This window comes from Poromitra crassiceps (genome assembly GCF_964638095.1).
Source record: "Poromitra crassiceps genome assembly, contig: HAP1_SCAFFOLD_647, whole genome shotgun sequence".
In the NCBI taxonomy this organism is placed as follows: Eukaryota; Metazoa; Chordata; class Actinopteri; order Beryciformes; family Melamphaidae; genus Poromitra; species Poromitra crassiceps.
In genome coordinates this window covers 2,814-20,536 of record NW_028151761.1, presented here as the reverse complement: position 1 = coordinate 20,536, position 17,723 = coordinate 2,814, and the positions used below count along the sequence as shown (strand labels likewise).

General features: G+C 45.6%; 2 protein-coding genes across 2 annotated transcripts; one reads left to right on the top strand and one right to left on the bottom strand.

Annotated features, from left to right (window-relative positions):
* Positions 1 to 56: 56 nt before the first annotated feature.
* Positions 57 to 13,418, bottom strand: LOC310771439 (vesicle-associated membrane protein 4-like). The gene is made up of 8 exons (XM_083664051.1): positions 13,301 to 13,418; positions 10,635 to 10,736; positions 5,833 to 5,879; positions 5,419 to 5,469; positions 3,633 to 3,733; positions 1,182 to 1,261; positions 977 to 1,028; positions 57 to 858 (listed from the first exon to the last, which is right to left on the bottom strand). Exons 2-8 carry the CDS (start codon positions 10,698 to 10,700, stop codon positions 833 to 835), a joined length of 423 nt encoding a protein of 140 aa, XP_083520177.1. The 5' UTR covers positions 10,701 to 10,736; positions 13,301 to 13,418; the 3' UTR covers positions 57 to 832.
* Positions 13,419 to 15,547: 2,129 nt separating this feature from the next.
* Positions 15,548 to 16,409, top strand: LOC310771438 (ran guanine nucleotide release factor-like). The gene has a single exon (XM_083664050.1). The coding sequence runs from the start codon at positions 15,613 to 15,615 to the stop codon at positions 16,192 to 16,194; it is 582 nt and encodes a 193-aa protein (XP_083520176.1). The 5' UTR covers positions 15,548 to 15,612; the 3' UTR covers positions 16,195 to 16,409.
* Positions 16,410 to 17,723: the final 1,314 nt, after the last annotated feature.

Genomic DNA, 17,723 nt, shown 5'->3' with positions numbered 1-17,723 from the left:
AAAACAGGGCGTGTGTCTTGATAGATGGCCTCCATTTCTCGTCCCTTTCGGACCCATCTGCATGGATGTGAAATCAGTTTCAGTCTGAAAGTCTCTGATGCTTTCACTGAACCAGCGTTTCAGATGTGGGGGGTGTGAAGGAAGGAGGCCGCCTTTGACCACACACACACACGTGCACACGCACACACACACACACAAAGCTCAAAAGTGTGTGGGACAGAATATGTGTTCTCATTCACAAAATATTCCCTGTGGGCGAGGAGAGTGGGCACGAGGAATCATTCAGTCAATCAATTCAGACTAGCTAAACTAAGAGAGAGAAAGAGAGGGGGGGGAGAGAGAGAGAGAGAGAGAGAGAGAGAGAGAGACGGCATGGGCTCCCTGCCATGACAGTATCTATGGTATCTATATAATGATGTAGTATGTAGGGCCCAAGGCAAAGCCATGGGCCTGAGTGTGATATGTAAAATCATGGAATGGTCCTTCACATTGACTAGAGGGCTGAGAGACAGCATTTGGCATTTTGCCCAAACCACCGCAATGGCATTAAAACATCTCTCCAAGCCGTTCTCCTGCGTCCCCCGCTGCAACCTCATTTCAAGTCGGGGATTAAAGCCACCCTTAGTACGGATCTCACGACAAAGTTCTGTGGAGATGTCAAAGATAAGATCTGTATTAAGGACAAGTTTAGGCCGGATCCTTGAAGGGTACACAGGCTGACATAGAGGGGGGTGTGGGAGGCTGGCTGGCGCCCCCTAGCTGGAGTGGAGGACTGTGCACAGGAGAAACAGGGAGGGAGAGGAGGATTCTCCCTCATCCTCCTTGTCAGACACTAGCGATACCGCAGGATCACTGGAACTGAAGGGAAAGAGAGTGGGAGAAAGAGAGAGAGAGAGAGAATAAAGAAATGTTTGAATGAGGTGTTCTGCACATATCCCAGGTAAAACTGTGTAGGTGTGTTTGGGCAAATACTCACTGATGATAATCAGCAACAGAGCAACCACTACCAAGGCAATTATCATCTTCATCTGTGGAGGAGACGGCCCACGTTAGACACATTTCAACACCTGTCTCTTTCACTAGCACAGACCAACGCAAATGCTAACGAATGTGATATATGGAGCAGGCGTCACACACACATCTTACAGACATATCTTGCACAGATACACAGAACATCTCACCTTCATGTCCTTCCACCACATTCTCCTGTGCAGCTGCTTGGCTCGGCTACTGAAGGCAGACGCGTTGTCCGATAGGCTCTCTGGTCAAAACACATGAGCGCAGCGCAGACGAGGACACGTGAGGAGAAGAGAAAACGACACAGAATAGAACATCTGTTAAGAACAAAATGAACAACAAGCTGTGTATTGTTTTGACTATTTTGAGAGCATGATGGAAACTGCCCGGCTCTTGTTTGTGTAGCTATGATATCATGTGTGACAGTTATATAAGGCTTCAGCCCTCCTGGTGAGATCACTCCTGTCCGGATTATAAAAAAAACAGGCAACTCTATTGGCACGAGATGTACTAAAGCGACATGTTGCCAAATTCATTTCGGAACAAAAACACACTACCTCCAACTTCCTCCACTCGCTCTTTCTCCGTCTCTCGATATCTCTCTCCAAAACGCTCGCCCACACTCAGGGCCGTAGCCAGGGTTCCGAAATAGGGGAGGTCCAAAAAAATTGAGTTTTCCCCCCCCCCTTTTTAAGCCATATTTAGAGTAATATATCATTTTAAATCAACATTAGGATTATACTGTTGTGATGTCATTATTCAGTATATTCTCTTTCATGTCATCACCTGCTCAGCTCTCCTGTCAACATAATTGTAACTAACAAACACAAACTGTTTTAGCCAAATTCATATCAAAATGACACCTACAAACACAGGTACACAACCCAAGCCGTACACAACACACAAAGTTACTTAGACAGACTAGACACTTACTTTCTTGGTTGTTGCTAAAAAATCTGTCAGTGTGTGTCACTCACTGTCTGTCGTTCACTCGCTCACTGTCTCGCAGCTCGCTCACCTTCAATTATCTCGCCAGGCAGACAGACAGTCATCACTCACCACCATGCTGCTGCTCTCTCAGAATCAAGTTACCGCGGACGCGGCGTCAGATGACTTCCTGCCTGACCTGCCTTTCGTTTCAAAATAAAAGCGATCCCGTGTTTTTCATGCTTTTCCTGTTTTCCTTGCAGATTGTTTTATTTTTTTACAATCTTCGTTCTCAGGACACTCTACAATTTTCTGTTCCCAAAGTCCGAACTGAATTGGGGAAGAAAGCTTTTAGGTTCTCTGCACCCACCGCATGGAACAGTCTGCAGTCTGATCTTAAACTTAATAGCTTAGTAACCTTAAATGGTTTTAAGGCTATGGTAAAATCTCTTGAGAACAGGCTGTCTGTATGCAAATGTTTTATTTGATAATTTTAATGTTTTTCAATTGTATGTGTTTATGTGTTTGTTTGTTGTAACTTTGTGTTGCTGCTGTTTCTTGGCCAGGTCTCTCTTGTAAAAGAGATCTTTGATCTCAATGGGACAAACCTGGTTAAATAAAGGCTAAAAAAAAAAAATCTCTGAAATATTAAAAAAATCTCTGAAATATTAGGGGAGGTCCGGACCTCCCCGTTCTCATAGCTAGCTACGGCCCTGCCCACACTCTCCTCTCTCCCTCCTTCTGTTTCTTAGATACCGTTGTTGACTGGTGCCGTGTGTGTGTGTGTGTGTGTGTGTGTGTGTGTCTGTGTGTCTGTGTGTGTGTGTGTGTTAACAGGAAGGTTACGGCTCCCTAGCGTGCGGCGCTGGACTTGCCCGAGCCCCTGTCCCTCCCTGTCTGTCTGTCATGTGTCTGCTGTTTCCATGTCCATGTGCCTGTTAACAAGCTGTCACTCACTACTACAAAGAGAAGCTGCGCTCAAGACAAGATGCTTGTTAATCGTGAGGAATTTACCACAGGTTTTGGCGGCACGTGATTCAGAGGGAAGCTGCCCACATCGATCATAGCATTATACTCTCTATGCTACAATAGCATGAATGCACTTATTAGGGGTGGCATCATGCAGAGCCGTGGACATACCCGCAAATACACAAACATGCGCGCACGCACACACACACAAACGTGCAAGTGTTCCAGTGCACGTGAATGTGTTCCAGATGTGCGTCATTGTCTTGGTTGACATGACAGAGTGAAGCAGTTATGCAACATCTGCAGATGTCATGATGAGGCCTAATGGACTGGCGAGCACTTCGGTTTCATCTCTTCATCCACAGAGACGGGAGACGCACTGTGCGTGTCTTGTTGAAAGGCTTGCATGTGCGTGAAGTCGTGTAAAACGGAGGGACCTCAAAAACCCGTTTCACACACCTGTTTATATACACCGAGTCAATGAGTAGAGCTGCGTGAATGAGTGTGAGACCTGTCCAACACCTTCAGACACACACCTGGTAAAACACTAAACCTGGACATTTCATTAACACCTTTGTGCTGAGCATATCAACGGGCACCAATTGCTACGTCCCCTGGGTCCTGTAAGTGGTGGTACAGTATGTGCGCATGTGCGCACACACACACACACACACACACACACACACACACACACACACACACACACACACACCCCTCACCTGACTTGTCCTGCAGGTCGTCGAGACGTTCACCCCTCTCTATCACTTTGGAGATGTTCTCCTGCATCACATCGATGACCTCATCAACCTGCGACTGCACCCTATAGGAGGAAAGTTGGTGTGGGAGAGAGAAATAAAGAACAGACAATCAAGTCAATTAAACACATAAATGACTAAAGGGGATATGGTGAAGGGCTGGACTGGTTTGTGACTGGGCAAAGAACTCGACTGCTTTCCCAACAATATCCTTCTCTCTCTATCGCTATCCTCGTCCAGTTGGCAGGCAATAAAAGACAACGCCTGTCAGACGGTGTTTAGCCTCAGTGTGACCTGCTGCACCTGTTGTCTATCTACAGAAACGTGATCATATCCTCACCTTCGCTCACATCTGTACCAACTTGGGCATGGCATAACCATTCCATCTAGCAAAACCTCTCAGAGGGAGGGATGCAGGCCTGCAGGGACACCTCTCAGAGGGATGCAGGGACACCTCTCAGAGGGATGCAGGGACACCTCTCAGAGGGATGCAGGGACACCTCTCAGAGGGATGCAGGGACACCTCTCAGAGGGATGCAGGGACACCTCTCAGAGGGATGCAGGGACACCTCTCAGAGGGCTGCAGGGACACCTCTCAGAGGGATGCAGGGACACCTCTTAGAGGGATGCAGGGACACCTCTCAGAGGGATGCAGGCCTGCAGGGACACCTCTTAGAGGGATGCAGGGACACCTCTTAGAGGGATGCAGGGACACCTCTCAGAGGGATGCAGGGACACCTCTTAGAGGGATGCAGGGACACCTCTCAGAGGGATGCAGGGACACCTCTTAGAGGGATGCAGGGACACCTCTCAGAGGGATGCAGGCCTGCAGGGACACCTCTCAGAGGGATGCAGGGACAGTGACAATGATGACAGGGGCAAATAACAAAGGGGAAGAGGCTGAAGAGAAAGTAGAAGTAATACTAAGGCAAGCTATTTATTTTTCTCCAACACCTGTTTTATGACATAAACCCACAATTTTCCAGTGCAATTAGTCTGATGGTCTCCTCTGTTTAATAAAGATCAGGGCCAGGCTGAGGATTGCATGACATCATCGCAACCTTGGACTTGAATGTGACTCCCTATTCCAAGCAGGTAATGGTAAAGATGCATGACCATAACCTGAGCGAAACATGGCATCAGGAACTGGGAGACGCATGCACGCACGCACGCGCGCGCACGCACACACACACACACACACACACACACACACACACACACACACACACACACACACACACACACACACACACACACACACACACACACACACACACACACACACACACACACACACACACACACACACACACTTTGAGGACCTGACCTCAGAGGGTACAGGTTAACACAGGCAGAGGTAAAGGGCCTTCCAGGAAACTCTGATGATGGCATGTAGTTTCATGTGCTCACATTAACGACAGATTGTGGAGCGTGAGGGCGAGCGTGAGGCCAGCGTGCAGCAGCAGCAGAGTCGGGTGCCAGACTGTCGCAATAATGACCTCCTCTGTTCTCTGGCAGTCTGTGACTGGAGGTTAATGTGGAAACAGACTCCAGAGGGATTGGAAGGTTACTTTGACCTGCACATCACGGGCTCTCTTACACAATCGGCTAACAACCTGGCTGGCACTCCTAGTAAATGTTATTAGCGTTAATATTATTCGTTTTATTAGGCACAGTTACGTAAGGCCAACACCAAAACATATTCCCAGCTCTGGTGTTTAGTAGTATTGAGGGATGTGAAAGTACTTACTGTTTGATTTTGTCATTCTGAGGTCCGAATCTGGGACCAGTTGGCCCTCTCCTGCAAGACAAGCATTCACCAAGCCATAGTTACTGATTAAATAATAGCCTATTCATTTTCAAAATGTGCAACTTGATTAATTTGGTTATTTGTTCCTTTTTTGGGGGGTATAGTGGTCTTATATTATTGCTGTTTTTTTTATCAAGTTTTTTCTGATTTTCTCTTCAATTGTACTCGGCCAATTTCCCTAGGCTGTCCCGGTTGTTGTTCCACCCCCTCTGCCGATCTGGGGAGAGTTGTAGACTAGCACATGGGAGGATCATACTATTCCCCCCAGTTCTCCTCCCCCCGAACAGGCACACCGGACACCGGACCAGGACAGGACACGTACCAGAACACAACAGAATATATCCACAAACTCACAGAAAGAAGTCTTCCTCTTCATCAGAGTCCTCTTCCAGCAGGTTCCTCTGTATAGGGCAAAAGGTCAGAGGTCAGACACGGATGACCTCTCACTCTTCATCGACTCCCGTCTCCTAATCAGTGGAATGTCCCATGATGGCGGCAGGACCAGTGGGGCTTGTGAAAAATGGGGCAGATCACACGCTGCAGACAGAGTACATTCCTGCCACTTGACCGGTGCTGCCAATACAGAGATCTAGGACTCCTCCAGGAGAACCCTGATTAATATGCTTATAGATGGTAGTATAATAGATGCTTCTGATTGCCTTCAGATCATTTAAACTGGTCTGTAGTGTTAGGCTGGTCTTAAATTTTGCGCATATATTCGTTTAATGCAAGTTAGGCCGCAAAAATAATGACTGACTCATTTTAAGCTAAAAAAATAAATAATAAAACCTTACCCCCAGGCTAACTCAGGCCATACAGACCCATGTTAGCATGGTTCTGACACCAGGCTAACTCAGGCCATACAGACCCATGTTAGCATGGTTCTGACACCAGGCTAACTCAGGCCATACATAGACCCATGTTAGCATGGTTCTGACACCAGGCTAACTCAGGCCATACATAGACCCATGTTAGCATGGTTATGACACCAGGCTAACTCAGGCCATACATAGACCCATGTTAGCATGGTTATGACACCAGGCTAACTCAGGCCATACATAGACGCAGGTTAGCATGGTTCTGACACCAGGCTAACTCAGGCCATACATAGACCCATGTTAGCATGGTTCTGACACCAGGCTAACTCAGGCCATACATAGACCCATGTTAGCATGGTTCTGACACCAGGCTAACTCAGGCCATACATAGACCCATGTTAGCATGGTTCTGACACCAGGCTAACTCAGGCCATACATAGACCCATGTTAGAGATTTAACGATACAGCCTATGAGGGAGCTAACTTCCAATGTTCGGATTAACACCGTTTACCGTTACTGTCGCTGCAATTCCCCCCCATGTCTTTTGTTGTTACACTCTTCGCTGCATTTTCCAAGTAAAAGGTGTTTGTAACTGTTGAATTCTTCCAAAAGACAAACTTTTTCTGCTGGACTAAACAGAGTTGAGCGGTTGGATGTGGTTACTTGGTTGGCCATTTTTTTCTACTTTCTTCATTTCATTTCAATTCATTGTACCACAGTCCCTCTTAAGATAGTCAACGGAGGAATTTAGACGTCTGACTATTTGCTATATGTAAGCCATAGTCAAAGTCTATCTTTGCCAAATGCACTGTTGTAATACACTCACAATGGCTTCAACAATAAAGGCTTATCTCGTGTTCTTCTTACAAAAAGCTCCTGCAGTTCTGCTCTGTTCTTCTTAAGGTCTGACTCACTCAGTGTGGCCATAACGGACCTCCTTACTGAACAGGGTCTGACTCACTCAGTGGCCATAATGGATCTCCTTACTGAACAGGGTCTGACTCACTCGGTGGCCATAACGGATCTGAAGAAGAGATAGAGGAGGAAGAATAGAGGGAGGCTTCTTGATTATCTGACAAAAACATGTTTGTAATCACAAGTTTGTGATTCACAACCAGGTCTAAACCATTAATGGCTCCTTCAATCATCTTCAGGTCCAATATGGTCTACTACTTCTGATACATGCATACCAAGGATTATGTAAAGTACCCACTCTCAGAACCTCACTCTCTGTGCAGGGTATAAAAACCAGCTTGGAACAGGAGGGTGCAGAGATAGATGGTGATCTTTGGGATGAGGACATAAACAAATTATCTGCCAACTCTAGCCACTGTCTTATTCAATTTAAGATGATCCACAGACGTCATTATGCTAAAACAAAGTTACACAAAATCTTTCCAGATGTATTTCCATATTTCCATTGTGTGACAAATGCCATAGTGAAGAAACCAGTCTTCTGCAGTTATGTTCTCTGTCCTAAGTTAACTCCATTTTGGACTAATCTATTCCAAATTTTATCAAATATTTTTGCATAAATGGAACCTGACCCACTTCTGGTGGTGCTTGGAGTCTACGATCAGTTTTCCTTGCTTAAAACAATTTCAACAACTGCTATCTTAATGCACTTATCGTAGCAAAGAAACTTATTTTAATGTTCTGGGAAAAGGCAGAGGTCCCACCTGTCAAATTATGGCTGGAAGAAATAGTACAACCTGGACAGAATATGTTTGTCGTTATTAAACAAACTGAAACAGTTACAACAGGATTTAAATTAGCATCCCTTTCTACAATACATCTTAACTCAAACTGATCAGTTGTACAATATTGATGCCCCTCTTTGATGTGACAGGATGTAAAGCCCCAGGAAGGTGTGTGTGTGTGTGTGGGGGGGGGGGGGAATAAAGGGATAGTTGTATACTTGTCTTTGTTTTTGTATTGTTTTTCCCCTTCTCTCTTCTTTTATTTTTGTTTGGTGGTCTGTCAAGATATACTAGTATATAACTTTTCTAGCTTGTCGTTTTTAAACATTCAAAGTTGGTCCCTCCTCCCCCGGCTCCACAAGTGAGCGAGTGCAGTTCGGTGGTCGATAAGAGATGGACAGTGAATGGAGAGAACAAGCGGCACAAAACTGGGTGAAACAGGGATTAAAAGTGATTTTTTGATTGTTTCACAGGAGTTCCTGATTTTGTTGGAATACTGTCTGCTCGAGTCAGCTCAGCTGTGCTGCTCTGCGTATGTTACTGGCTGGGGGGGGTGACACACCCTACGTGGGGCTGCTCAAACATTGCAGCCCAGAAACGTCCCGACTCCTGACAACAGCAAAACAGAGAGAAACAGAGAGAGAGAGAGAGAGAGAGAGAGAGAGAGAGAGAGAGAGAGAGAGAGAGAGAGAGAGAGAGAGAGAGAGAGGAGAGAGAGAGGAGAGAGAGAGAGAGAGAGAGAGAGAGAGAGAGAGAGAGAGAGGAGCTAGTTGAGGTGGTTCGGGCATCTGGTAAGGATGCCACCTGCACCTGCACGTGTTCCAGGCACGTCCAGCTGGGAGGAGACCACGTGGCAGACCGAGGGCTAGGTGGTGGAGAGATTATATCTCCATGCTGGCCTGGGAACGCCTCAGGATTCCCCAGTCAGAGCTGGCTAATGTGGCCAGGGAAAGGGAAGTCTGGGGACCCCTGCTTTAACGGCTATCTTTTTGTGTGGAAAATGCAGGGAACTTCTTTCAATGTAAAGCGAGGACACATCTGTAATACTGAATGTATTTTACGGCTGCTTCCTCAATAAAAAAAGATTTGAACACATAAACCATTGATGGTTTTAATAGGGGCAGAGGATGCCCTGTGTTAAATGCTATTCATAGAGAATTAGTCAGGACAGCTGCATGAAATTCTCAGAGGAAGAGAATAGACTACTTGCACAACTCCACTACTTCCTGAAATGAGTAGGGCATCTTGGTTTCCTGTCCTACACTATTGGATGAACTGATTAATGTCGGGTGTGCCTGACTGCTGCAGTCACAACAGTGATCAGGCACACCTGACATTAATCAGTTCATCCAATAGTGTAGGACAGGAAACCAAGATGCCCTACTCTTTTCAGGAAGTAGTGGAGTTGTGCAAGTAGTCTATTGGACCAGATAGAGAGAGACACATTCTGCCTGTTTATCATTGGATGGCAGGCATGACTGATGAGGTCTATGTTGGCTGCTACTGAGACAGAAAAGTTTATCTTGACTACAGATGATCTTGCACCCCCAGACATCCTAAGCCTGTAGGGCACCGTATGAATTAGTATCAATGAAATGTGAATAGAGTTCGAGTGCACAGAAGTGAGTTAGACACTGAATCACATCTGGGCTGGTGCAGATACAGTGCACTGCCCTCTAAGGATGAAATAGAGTTTGTTTCTCAGGGACACCTTGACAGGGATAACACACCGGCTGCCACAGAGAAGATTGAATCTGCCACCTTCTAATAATGGTGAGCACCTCCCAACAGCCAGGCTGCCAGGCTGCCAGGCTGCAGAATGAGACGCTCAGAGGAGGAAAAAGCACAGTCGGGACGTCCCGTTAAGGAGAGAGAGAAAGCAGCTATGCCGAGAGACACATGTCGAGGAACGGAGGCCATATGATCATAAAGGACTTTACGAGTGGAGGCGCTAATGTTCTCCTCCTGCACAGCCTCTTTCTTTCCACTGACCAGCAGAGCAGACAGGAGGACGACTGTTAGCTATTATGGATGGAGGAGGAGGGGGATCGACTGTTTGTCATGCAAGAGCCCCCGTGTGCTTAGCTTTGATCAGCAGCTCAGCACAACAGGATTACGCTCCGAGAAAGAAGAACCAAGAAAGGGGAAAGAAGCAAAGGGGAAGATGGGAAGATGATGAACGAGTTCTGATGAAGACCAGACATTTGGCGCCACCGGGTCCTGGAAGTTCTCCTCTACTCCCTCGCTGCCTTCAATGGTCCACTCCCGTTTGTTCTCTCCCTGACTTTCAAATCATTTATTTTCCTCAGTTATTAGATTTGACAAACAAAATACTTCAAAATACTATCAACAACTTGTCTCTTGGGGAAATTCAAAATTAAATTAAATGTTTAACTGTGTATTCTATGATGATTACTGTGGAGATGAACGCCTCAACAGAAGATAATGTTGAATAATAGCTGAATAATTGTTCAGCCCCAGCCAATTTCACACCTTTCTACATGATCTGAATGACTCTTCTGCTGTTCGCTGAGCTTCGCTCCCTCCATTCCCTACTTTCACACTCTGCCTATGTGGTAGCTTCTGGCGATGGCTTCAACCGTTCCAACGCCACCCCTCCCGCCGTCTGTGTCTCACCCTCTCGCTGCGAATTGATCCGGTGACCTCATCATCATTGAGGTGTCGTTTAAACTTGGGGGGCATGGTGTCTTCAGGCTGCTCCTCCCGCTCTGGCTCCCTCTGTAGGACAGGAGGAGAGGAACATCAGTTAGGCTCTTTGGGAGAGCGCCTTAACACACACAATGAGGCCTCAGCACACCTGCAGCAACTCACAATGGGTGTGTGAAAGTGTTACACCAGGGCAGCTTGCTGAATGAGGAAGTCCTCTGATGTTGGTAGGTGTGATTTTAACTACCTGGGGACCAGGGAGCACAAACCATGACACACTTCATCTTAATCCTTCCACGGGACAATGTCATTTGCTCTGTAATGGTTGTACATATTAGGCTGTTCATGGTCAAGCAGTCTGAGGAAGGGCTCTAGCCACAACACTTCCTGTTCAGAAGACTGCCTTTGTTATTAGTCAGCGCTGGCCTTGCAATAGCCTCATTTTTAACATTTTTTTCTGGACTCTTCTTTGGAACAGCTTTAGGATTTCTTCCTTCGCCCCTGCTGCACTGTAGAGCGCTACAAATCTGTGAAAATCTAGGTCTTTTAATCATTATACCGCTTGTCAGTGGAGAGAATACACAAGAAATAAAACAGGATCCTAATTCCAAACATTTCTGGTGCAAGCAGGCATTGAGTCTAACTAGGCTGGGAAGGAAATATCATCATGGTTTTGTGGGCCTTTCGGGCCAAAAACTCAACCATCCCTCGAGGGGGAAACATGCTGTTCTTCTAGCTACACCTAATCCTTTCTCTGGTCTGTGTCTGTTTGTTCCAAACAACACAAGTTACACTGCGAGGCAACACAGCAGCTCACTCAAGATGCCTCTGTGGTGCTCAAGTTAAAAGCCTTCCAGACAAAATGAGGTCCTCAAGCGCTGGTGTAGTCACTGGGGGACTGCTTTAAATGAAACACAGCAGTCTCACTCACTCACTCACTCATTCACTCACTCACGCACCACCGCTCCCATTCCTGCAATGCAATTTATACCATTGAATCCAGTTCAGCCTGAAACTGTGGCTTTCTCAGCGTCCTTTTCTGGCTCTGCAGTCGGAAAAAGGCCTTTCAGTGGCCAGGAGCGCAGAGGAACTTTCCAGTAAACAGAGCAGAAGAGAGGCAGGGGACAGGGCTCTATCTGAAGCAGCGACAAAATGAAGAGAGAGATATAAAGAAACAGAGAAATAGGAAAAGCCAATGGCGCGCTCCAGTTGCACTGGGAACTAGGAATATCCCAGCTGAGTGATGTGACACCGGAGTTGACCGTGTTCCAGTAAAACCGTTGGAAAACCAGCCAGGGTTAGCTCTAGCCAGCCACTGTAGCCAGGCTGCGTGTATCGTTTTCCTAACCTAGTTTAGGTGAAACCACGCTCACCTCTGCATTGTTGTAAATGCGTAGTGTGTAGTGTGTAATATTTCTGATCACATTGTCTCATTATCTTTTGTTGTGTTTTATGCTTTTTTAACACGTCTTATGGTGGCACCAAAGACAAATTTCCACTTGTGGATAATAACGTTTTTTTGTATTCGTATTCGTATGACGCGACCGGAAGAAGCCCCAGGCCGCTCTGCTAGCTTAGAAAGCTAGCAAAACGTTCAGCTAAAAAGTTTTTATTAACCAAATCTTTGCCCTAACCGTAAGATTAAAACCTTCATAAGACCTCACGCCAATTGTAACTTCAAAGTTCAAAGTTGTTAACTTCAAGTTCAGGTGATGTCACATGACCTTTGAACTGGGAGATTCCTAGTTCCCAGTGCAACTGGAACGCTGCACAAGTCTAGCATATTAGGGTTGCAAAAAGTAGACTTTAAATAACTAGCCTGTTTCAAGAGAAGTGCTAGGTGCAATCCATATGAAAGCAGTATTGTCTTAATCCAAATATAGCCTGGGATTGATGACATACGGTGGCAGACAGGGTGGTAATTCACCTTTTTCACTTCCCACCCAATTCACCTATTTTGTGTCTAAAAGGCAGGAAGGAACACAGGTGCAAGCTGAACATTAATGAGGGTTTCCAACTTCCAATCCATCTGGTGATCCAGTGCTGGGGCCCTTGTTACTGTTTTGCTTTCACTTGTGTTACTTCCTGCCTTTTAGACACAAAATGGGTGAATTGGGTGTTTAGTGAAAAATGCTAATGTCAGATTTTGAACTGAAGCACTGAGGAGATGGGCCATACTAGTGAAGCTAGAGCCCCACAGATTGTGGATCATTTAATGATCTACAATCCTTGTACTGTGGTGTATTGGCTTCAGCTGGAAGAGAAAAACTTTTTAAATGAGCTTTGAACGAAGTATTTTTGTTTGACTGCGCAAGTAAGCATATACTTCACATTTAGAGCCCCCCCCCCCACCGAAGGAGCACAGCTGTTTGTTTACACTACAGTTCATTTCTGTAACATAAGAGAGCAAATCAGGTGCTGAGGCTGAGCTTCTTCGTTTTAAGTTGTAGCAAAAGGAAGTCTCAGAAGCTTTTCTACTTTTTCACATTCAGATACACCACCACCGTGACTAAATAAAAGAAAACGGCCGCTGTAGCGCCAACAGTAGCTATAATAGCTAGACTATAGAAACAGGCCGCGGCTGAATTGACAAATGTAGCTGTGGTTAGCATGACAATGCTAACGTGGCTAGCTACCTGCTGTTTCCACAAGATCCACTCCTCGATGTTGACGAATACAATTTCTTTTAGAACCTCGGTTATAAATCCAGGCTGTGAGGAGGCGGAGATGTCACCGTGCTGTCAGTGCATCTCAGATGCTGCCTGGACGATTAGCATGGATTAACATTGAGGATGTTAGCGGCTAGCGGCACCGTTGTCTTTCCTTTCTGATCAGCTGACCAGAAATGAACATAAACAGCTGGAGGAGGAGACTGGCGTTGCCAGATGCGGACAGCAAGCTGTATTTTAGGAAGTTTATCTGATTTAGAACTAGAACAGATAGGAGGCGCGTTTATTAAACTGCGGTAACACACGATGTTATATTCAAAAGAAATAACGCAAATGTTTATTATTGATTATTTATTTGTTGTTATTATTGTTATTGTTGTTATTATTATTATTAGGCTATTTGATGATGCTGTAATGAAGTTTCTGAACAGTAGAACAGTAGACATTCAATTTGGGCTTTTATTATGAAGGGCTGTGTGAAGTGTGTCTTGAGCTGTGAACTAAGCTGTCACTCAGCAGTTGTGATGTAATCAGTGATGTCACTCGAGCAATCGGTGATGTCACCAGTGATGTCACTCAAGCAATTGTGATGTCACCAGTGAAGTCAGTGATGTCACTCGGGTATGATGTAATCGGTAATGTCACTCAAGCAATGTCATCAGTGATATCACAAACAGACAGGGGGTGAAAGAGGACGATATGGACACAGAATGTAGGGAAACTGGATGGATAAATCCAGAAGGAGGCGGTAATGCAACATAGGGATGCCAACTGCCATAAAACACCACAGAAGAAGAAGATCAGCGATATCAGCAATTGTGATGTCATCTGAAGTCAAGCAGTAGAATGTACAAATATTACTGGCCCATTTTGGGTGAAGTATTATGCAAGAGTAGTGTTACAAGTTTGTTGACCAGGGTGTTTATCCATTACAGGCCGCTTAAAAAAGGGTAATAAATTAACAGTATACCCAATTCTCCAGGCACCACTGCACCACTGGTACCAAGTACTTCAAGGAATTCCTTTTATAAATGAATTAGTGGCCTATTTAGCTTATTTCAATGTTTTCATTTATGGTTTATGGTTTAAATCAGGGGTGTCAAACTATTTTTAGTTCATGGGCCACATGGGGCTTAATTTGGTCTCAAGTGGGCCAGACACAGAAAACCAATGCATAATAACCTATAAATAACAACACGTCCCAATTTTCCAGCTTATTTTAGGCCTACAGGTACATTTTAAGAACACAGTATCACATTAATAATCACATACAGTAGGGTTATGTTATCTCTGCTACCATAGACCCAAATCTACTTTCTGTAACTGTGTCTTACATGTGACGCCAACTGTGCAATTCTCTATATTCAAAGGTAGCCTAATGAAAATAGTAGCCTACCATTTAGTATGAATACAGAAAGCATGAATAGGCTATTTAATATTGTAACTACGTTGCTTCTGAAACCTGGTACTTTCACAAGTGCATCAGATGTCAAATCCTGATCTTGAAAAGTTGGATTGAAGGACTTCTCAGTGCAATTTTCACACTTTGCAAAGTCATCCTGTGGGCCAGATTGGAGACCTTTTAGGGCAGTGATACTCAACTTGCGGCCCGCGATAGGATGCAGAGTGGCCCCCTGACCATTTTCTAATTCACAGTGAAAACTAATGTTAAATAAAGTTTGACTGAGCTCCAGCTAAATTGTCAAATTGCCGTCTGCTCGCCGCCCAGGCACTTACAGTATATGTACTTAACTACCATAACTTAACTTAACCTAACTAACTAACTGTGTGCACAAAATTGTGAGTCTAAACCGGCTGACACCCCAAATACCTACAATTCGCTACAGAAAAAAATATATTAATGTTTGTTTATTAACTGGCCCCTGGCCTCCTGTCATTTTGCAGAAGTGGCCCCCGGGCAAAGCAAGTTGAGTATCCCTGCTTTAGGGGGCCGATTCTGGCCCACGGGCCATATGTTTGATGGACCTGGTTTAAATTCATAGCTTCTGCTTATGATGATGATGCTGTAATGTGAATCCTGCATTTCAGGATTCACTAAAAACTGAGCTTGCTGTTGTATCCTTAAACTTGAAACATGCCTTACCTGTAGATGGCAGCAACATGCCTCACATGCGTCTAGCGTGACTGCAATTTCAGAAGAAGAAGGAGAAGATCAACTTTTACAGGAAGTGTGTGTTTTCTCGATGTCTCGCTTTGAGAGAGACTACTCGCTTCAGACATACAGCACGTGCTAGGGTGCTAGGGTTTATTATTCTGAGATGCAGGGTGCCAGAAGCAGTGCGAACAAGGCTGGACACCCTCTTTTCGGAGGCGCCCTGTCCGCCATCATCCCTCACAGTGCAAAGGACATCAGCGAGCTGAGGGAGATCCCAGACAACCAGGAGGTGTTCGCCCATTCCCACACCGACCAGAGCCTCACAGTGGAGTTGCTGGAGTTTCAGAGCCAGGTGGAAGACCAGTACGCCGCCCGCTATCACTTCGAGGACATCGCGGACAGCAACAAAGCCCTGGAGCCGGCGGGCGCTTTGGAGGTGACCGGTGTCGAGCCCCTGCCCAAATCTGAGCTGGCCCTGTCACAGTGCAGCTCCGCCTGGGTACTGACGGGGACGCAGTGCGTGTCTAAATTCAACGAAGAAGCGAGGAACACAGTGGCCCTTCACCTCGGGCTGTTCCGCCTGCCACAGTTCTCCACAGATGTGCTAATAACTTTCAATGACCCGCAGAGCATCAGCGCCGACAGCAGCAGCGCAGGGACTCAGTCCAGGGAGCCGTGGACGGTGCAGGACTTCCATCGCCTTTTGCGGTCTCTCACTCTGCACAACCCGGGGCTGTTTGGGTAGCACAGGTGCGCTCCCATTTAGGATTACAGGATCACCCCAACTGATTTAAACTACACTATATGACCCAGGCTCATTACAACATGCTATACGCTTGTTATGTTGGAGCCCCACTGGAATCAAGCCTGCAGCATGTTTTGGGTCCCAGGTTGGGACTCCCAACTCAAAAGTAAACAAGAGAATGACCTGGATTAGAGGGCCCTGCTCATGCATCAAAAATATAGGAATACATGTTATGTTTTCCCTTTGTTGTTGAAAAGAAAGAACAGATATTAACCAATTATACATAATAAAAACATTTACTTTTTAAGAAAAAGCCCCGGCTGATGTGTTATTTATTTGGATAATCTGGACAAGATTCATAATTACCAAAAGCTGTTCTACCTTGTACTTTAGGGATATAGCATAAATCAGTATCGCATCAATACCATGCTTTTTAAAGGCACTTCTGCTTTATTACACATTATTATTAAAAAAATTACAGTATGACTGTTACAAAGGCTCTGCATCAATGCCAATTCGCTGGCCACTGCCCGGAGCATATTCTGTGCCTCCGAGCCCAGCTAGGTCCCTGGAAGCTGTTCCTGGATCTATCGAGAGTGATGACATCTTCACCGCACCGATGACATCACAATGGGACCTCAATCAGACATCACTGGCGTAACTGATGATGTCATAGCCAACCAACCAGACATCATTGACAATATGACATCGACAGTGTGACATCACCAAAGCTGGGATGTGAGATGTGAGTTATGACATAAGCAGTATGCCTATGACAAGCTACCAGATATGTGCCAGCCTACAAGAGGGAGACCAGCATCGCTACGGACCAGCCAGGTCCTGCCAGACCTCTCCAACAATGACAGATTAGGCAACAAAGATCATGAATACATTGTACATGATTTAACTGCCAGGGTGCTAAGCTTTATAGCCTGCTAGTTTAAGGTGTCAGCCAGGCCAAAAAGATTGAGAACCATTGCACCAAGTAGCCAAGGCCCAGGGCCACACTGCAGCATTCCAGGGCCTGGAAAAAGCTACAGAGCTAAGCTAAAACTCCCTCCTGTTCCCACACCCTCATCAGGAATGACACACAGGATGTTTTCACAAACAGGAACAATAATAACATGTTTATCCAAAGTAGTTGGGATAGGGAGTAGCTGCCATATTTCCATTGTGATAATGGGGATGTTACCTTTAATGAAGGGATGTGGCTCTGCTGGGATCACTGAGATGCAAGGATGCCTGTGACTTTACGAGATCTTAATCTGTCATGACTGCACCGGGGACGCAGAGGGTTTGATGTGGCTTTCAGGGTGCAGTCTGCACTTCATCTTAATATAAGACCTACATGAGCGTGCCTGCTGTGACAAGTATTACTCAACATTATAGCCTCAAGTTAAAACCCGGTGCACCAGGGACAAAAGCAACCACGGAAAAAAAAGATGACGTGAGATTTCCAAATCTAAAGCGGGTTTCTTTCAACTTCAAATGGGCTTCTTTGAGTGAATGAGCGCCCATTTCCTCTAGTT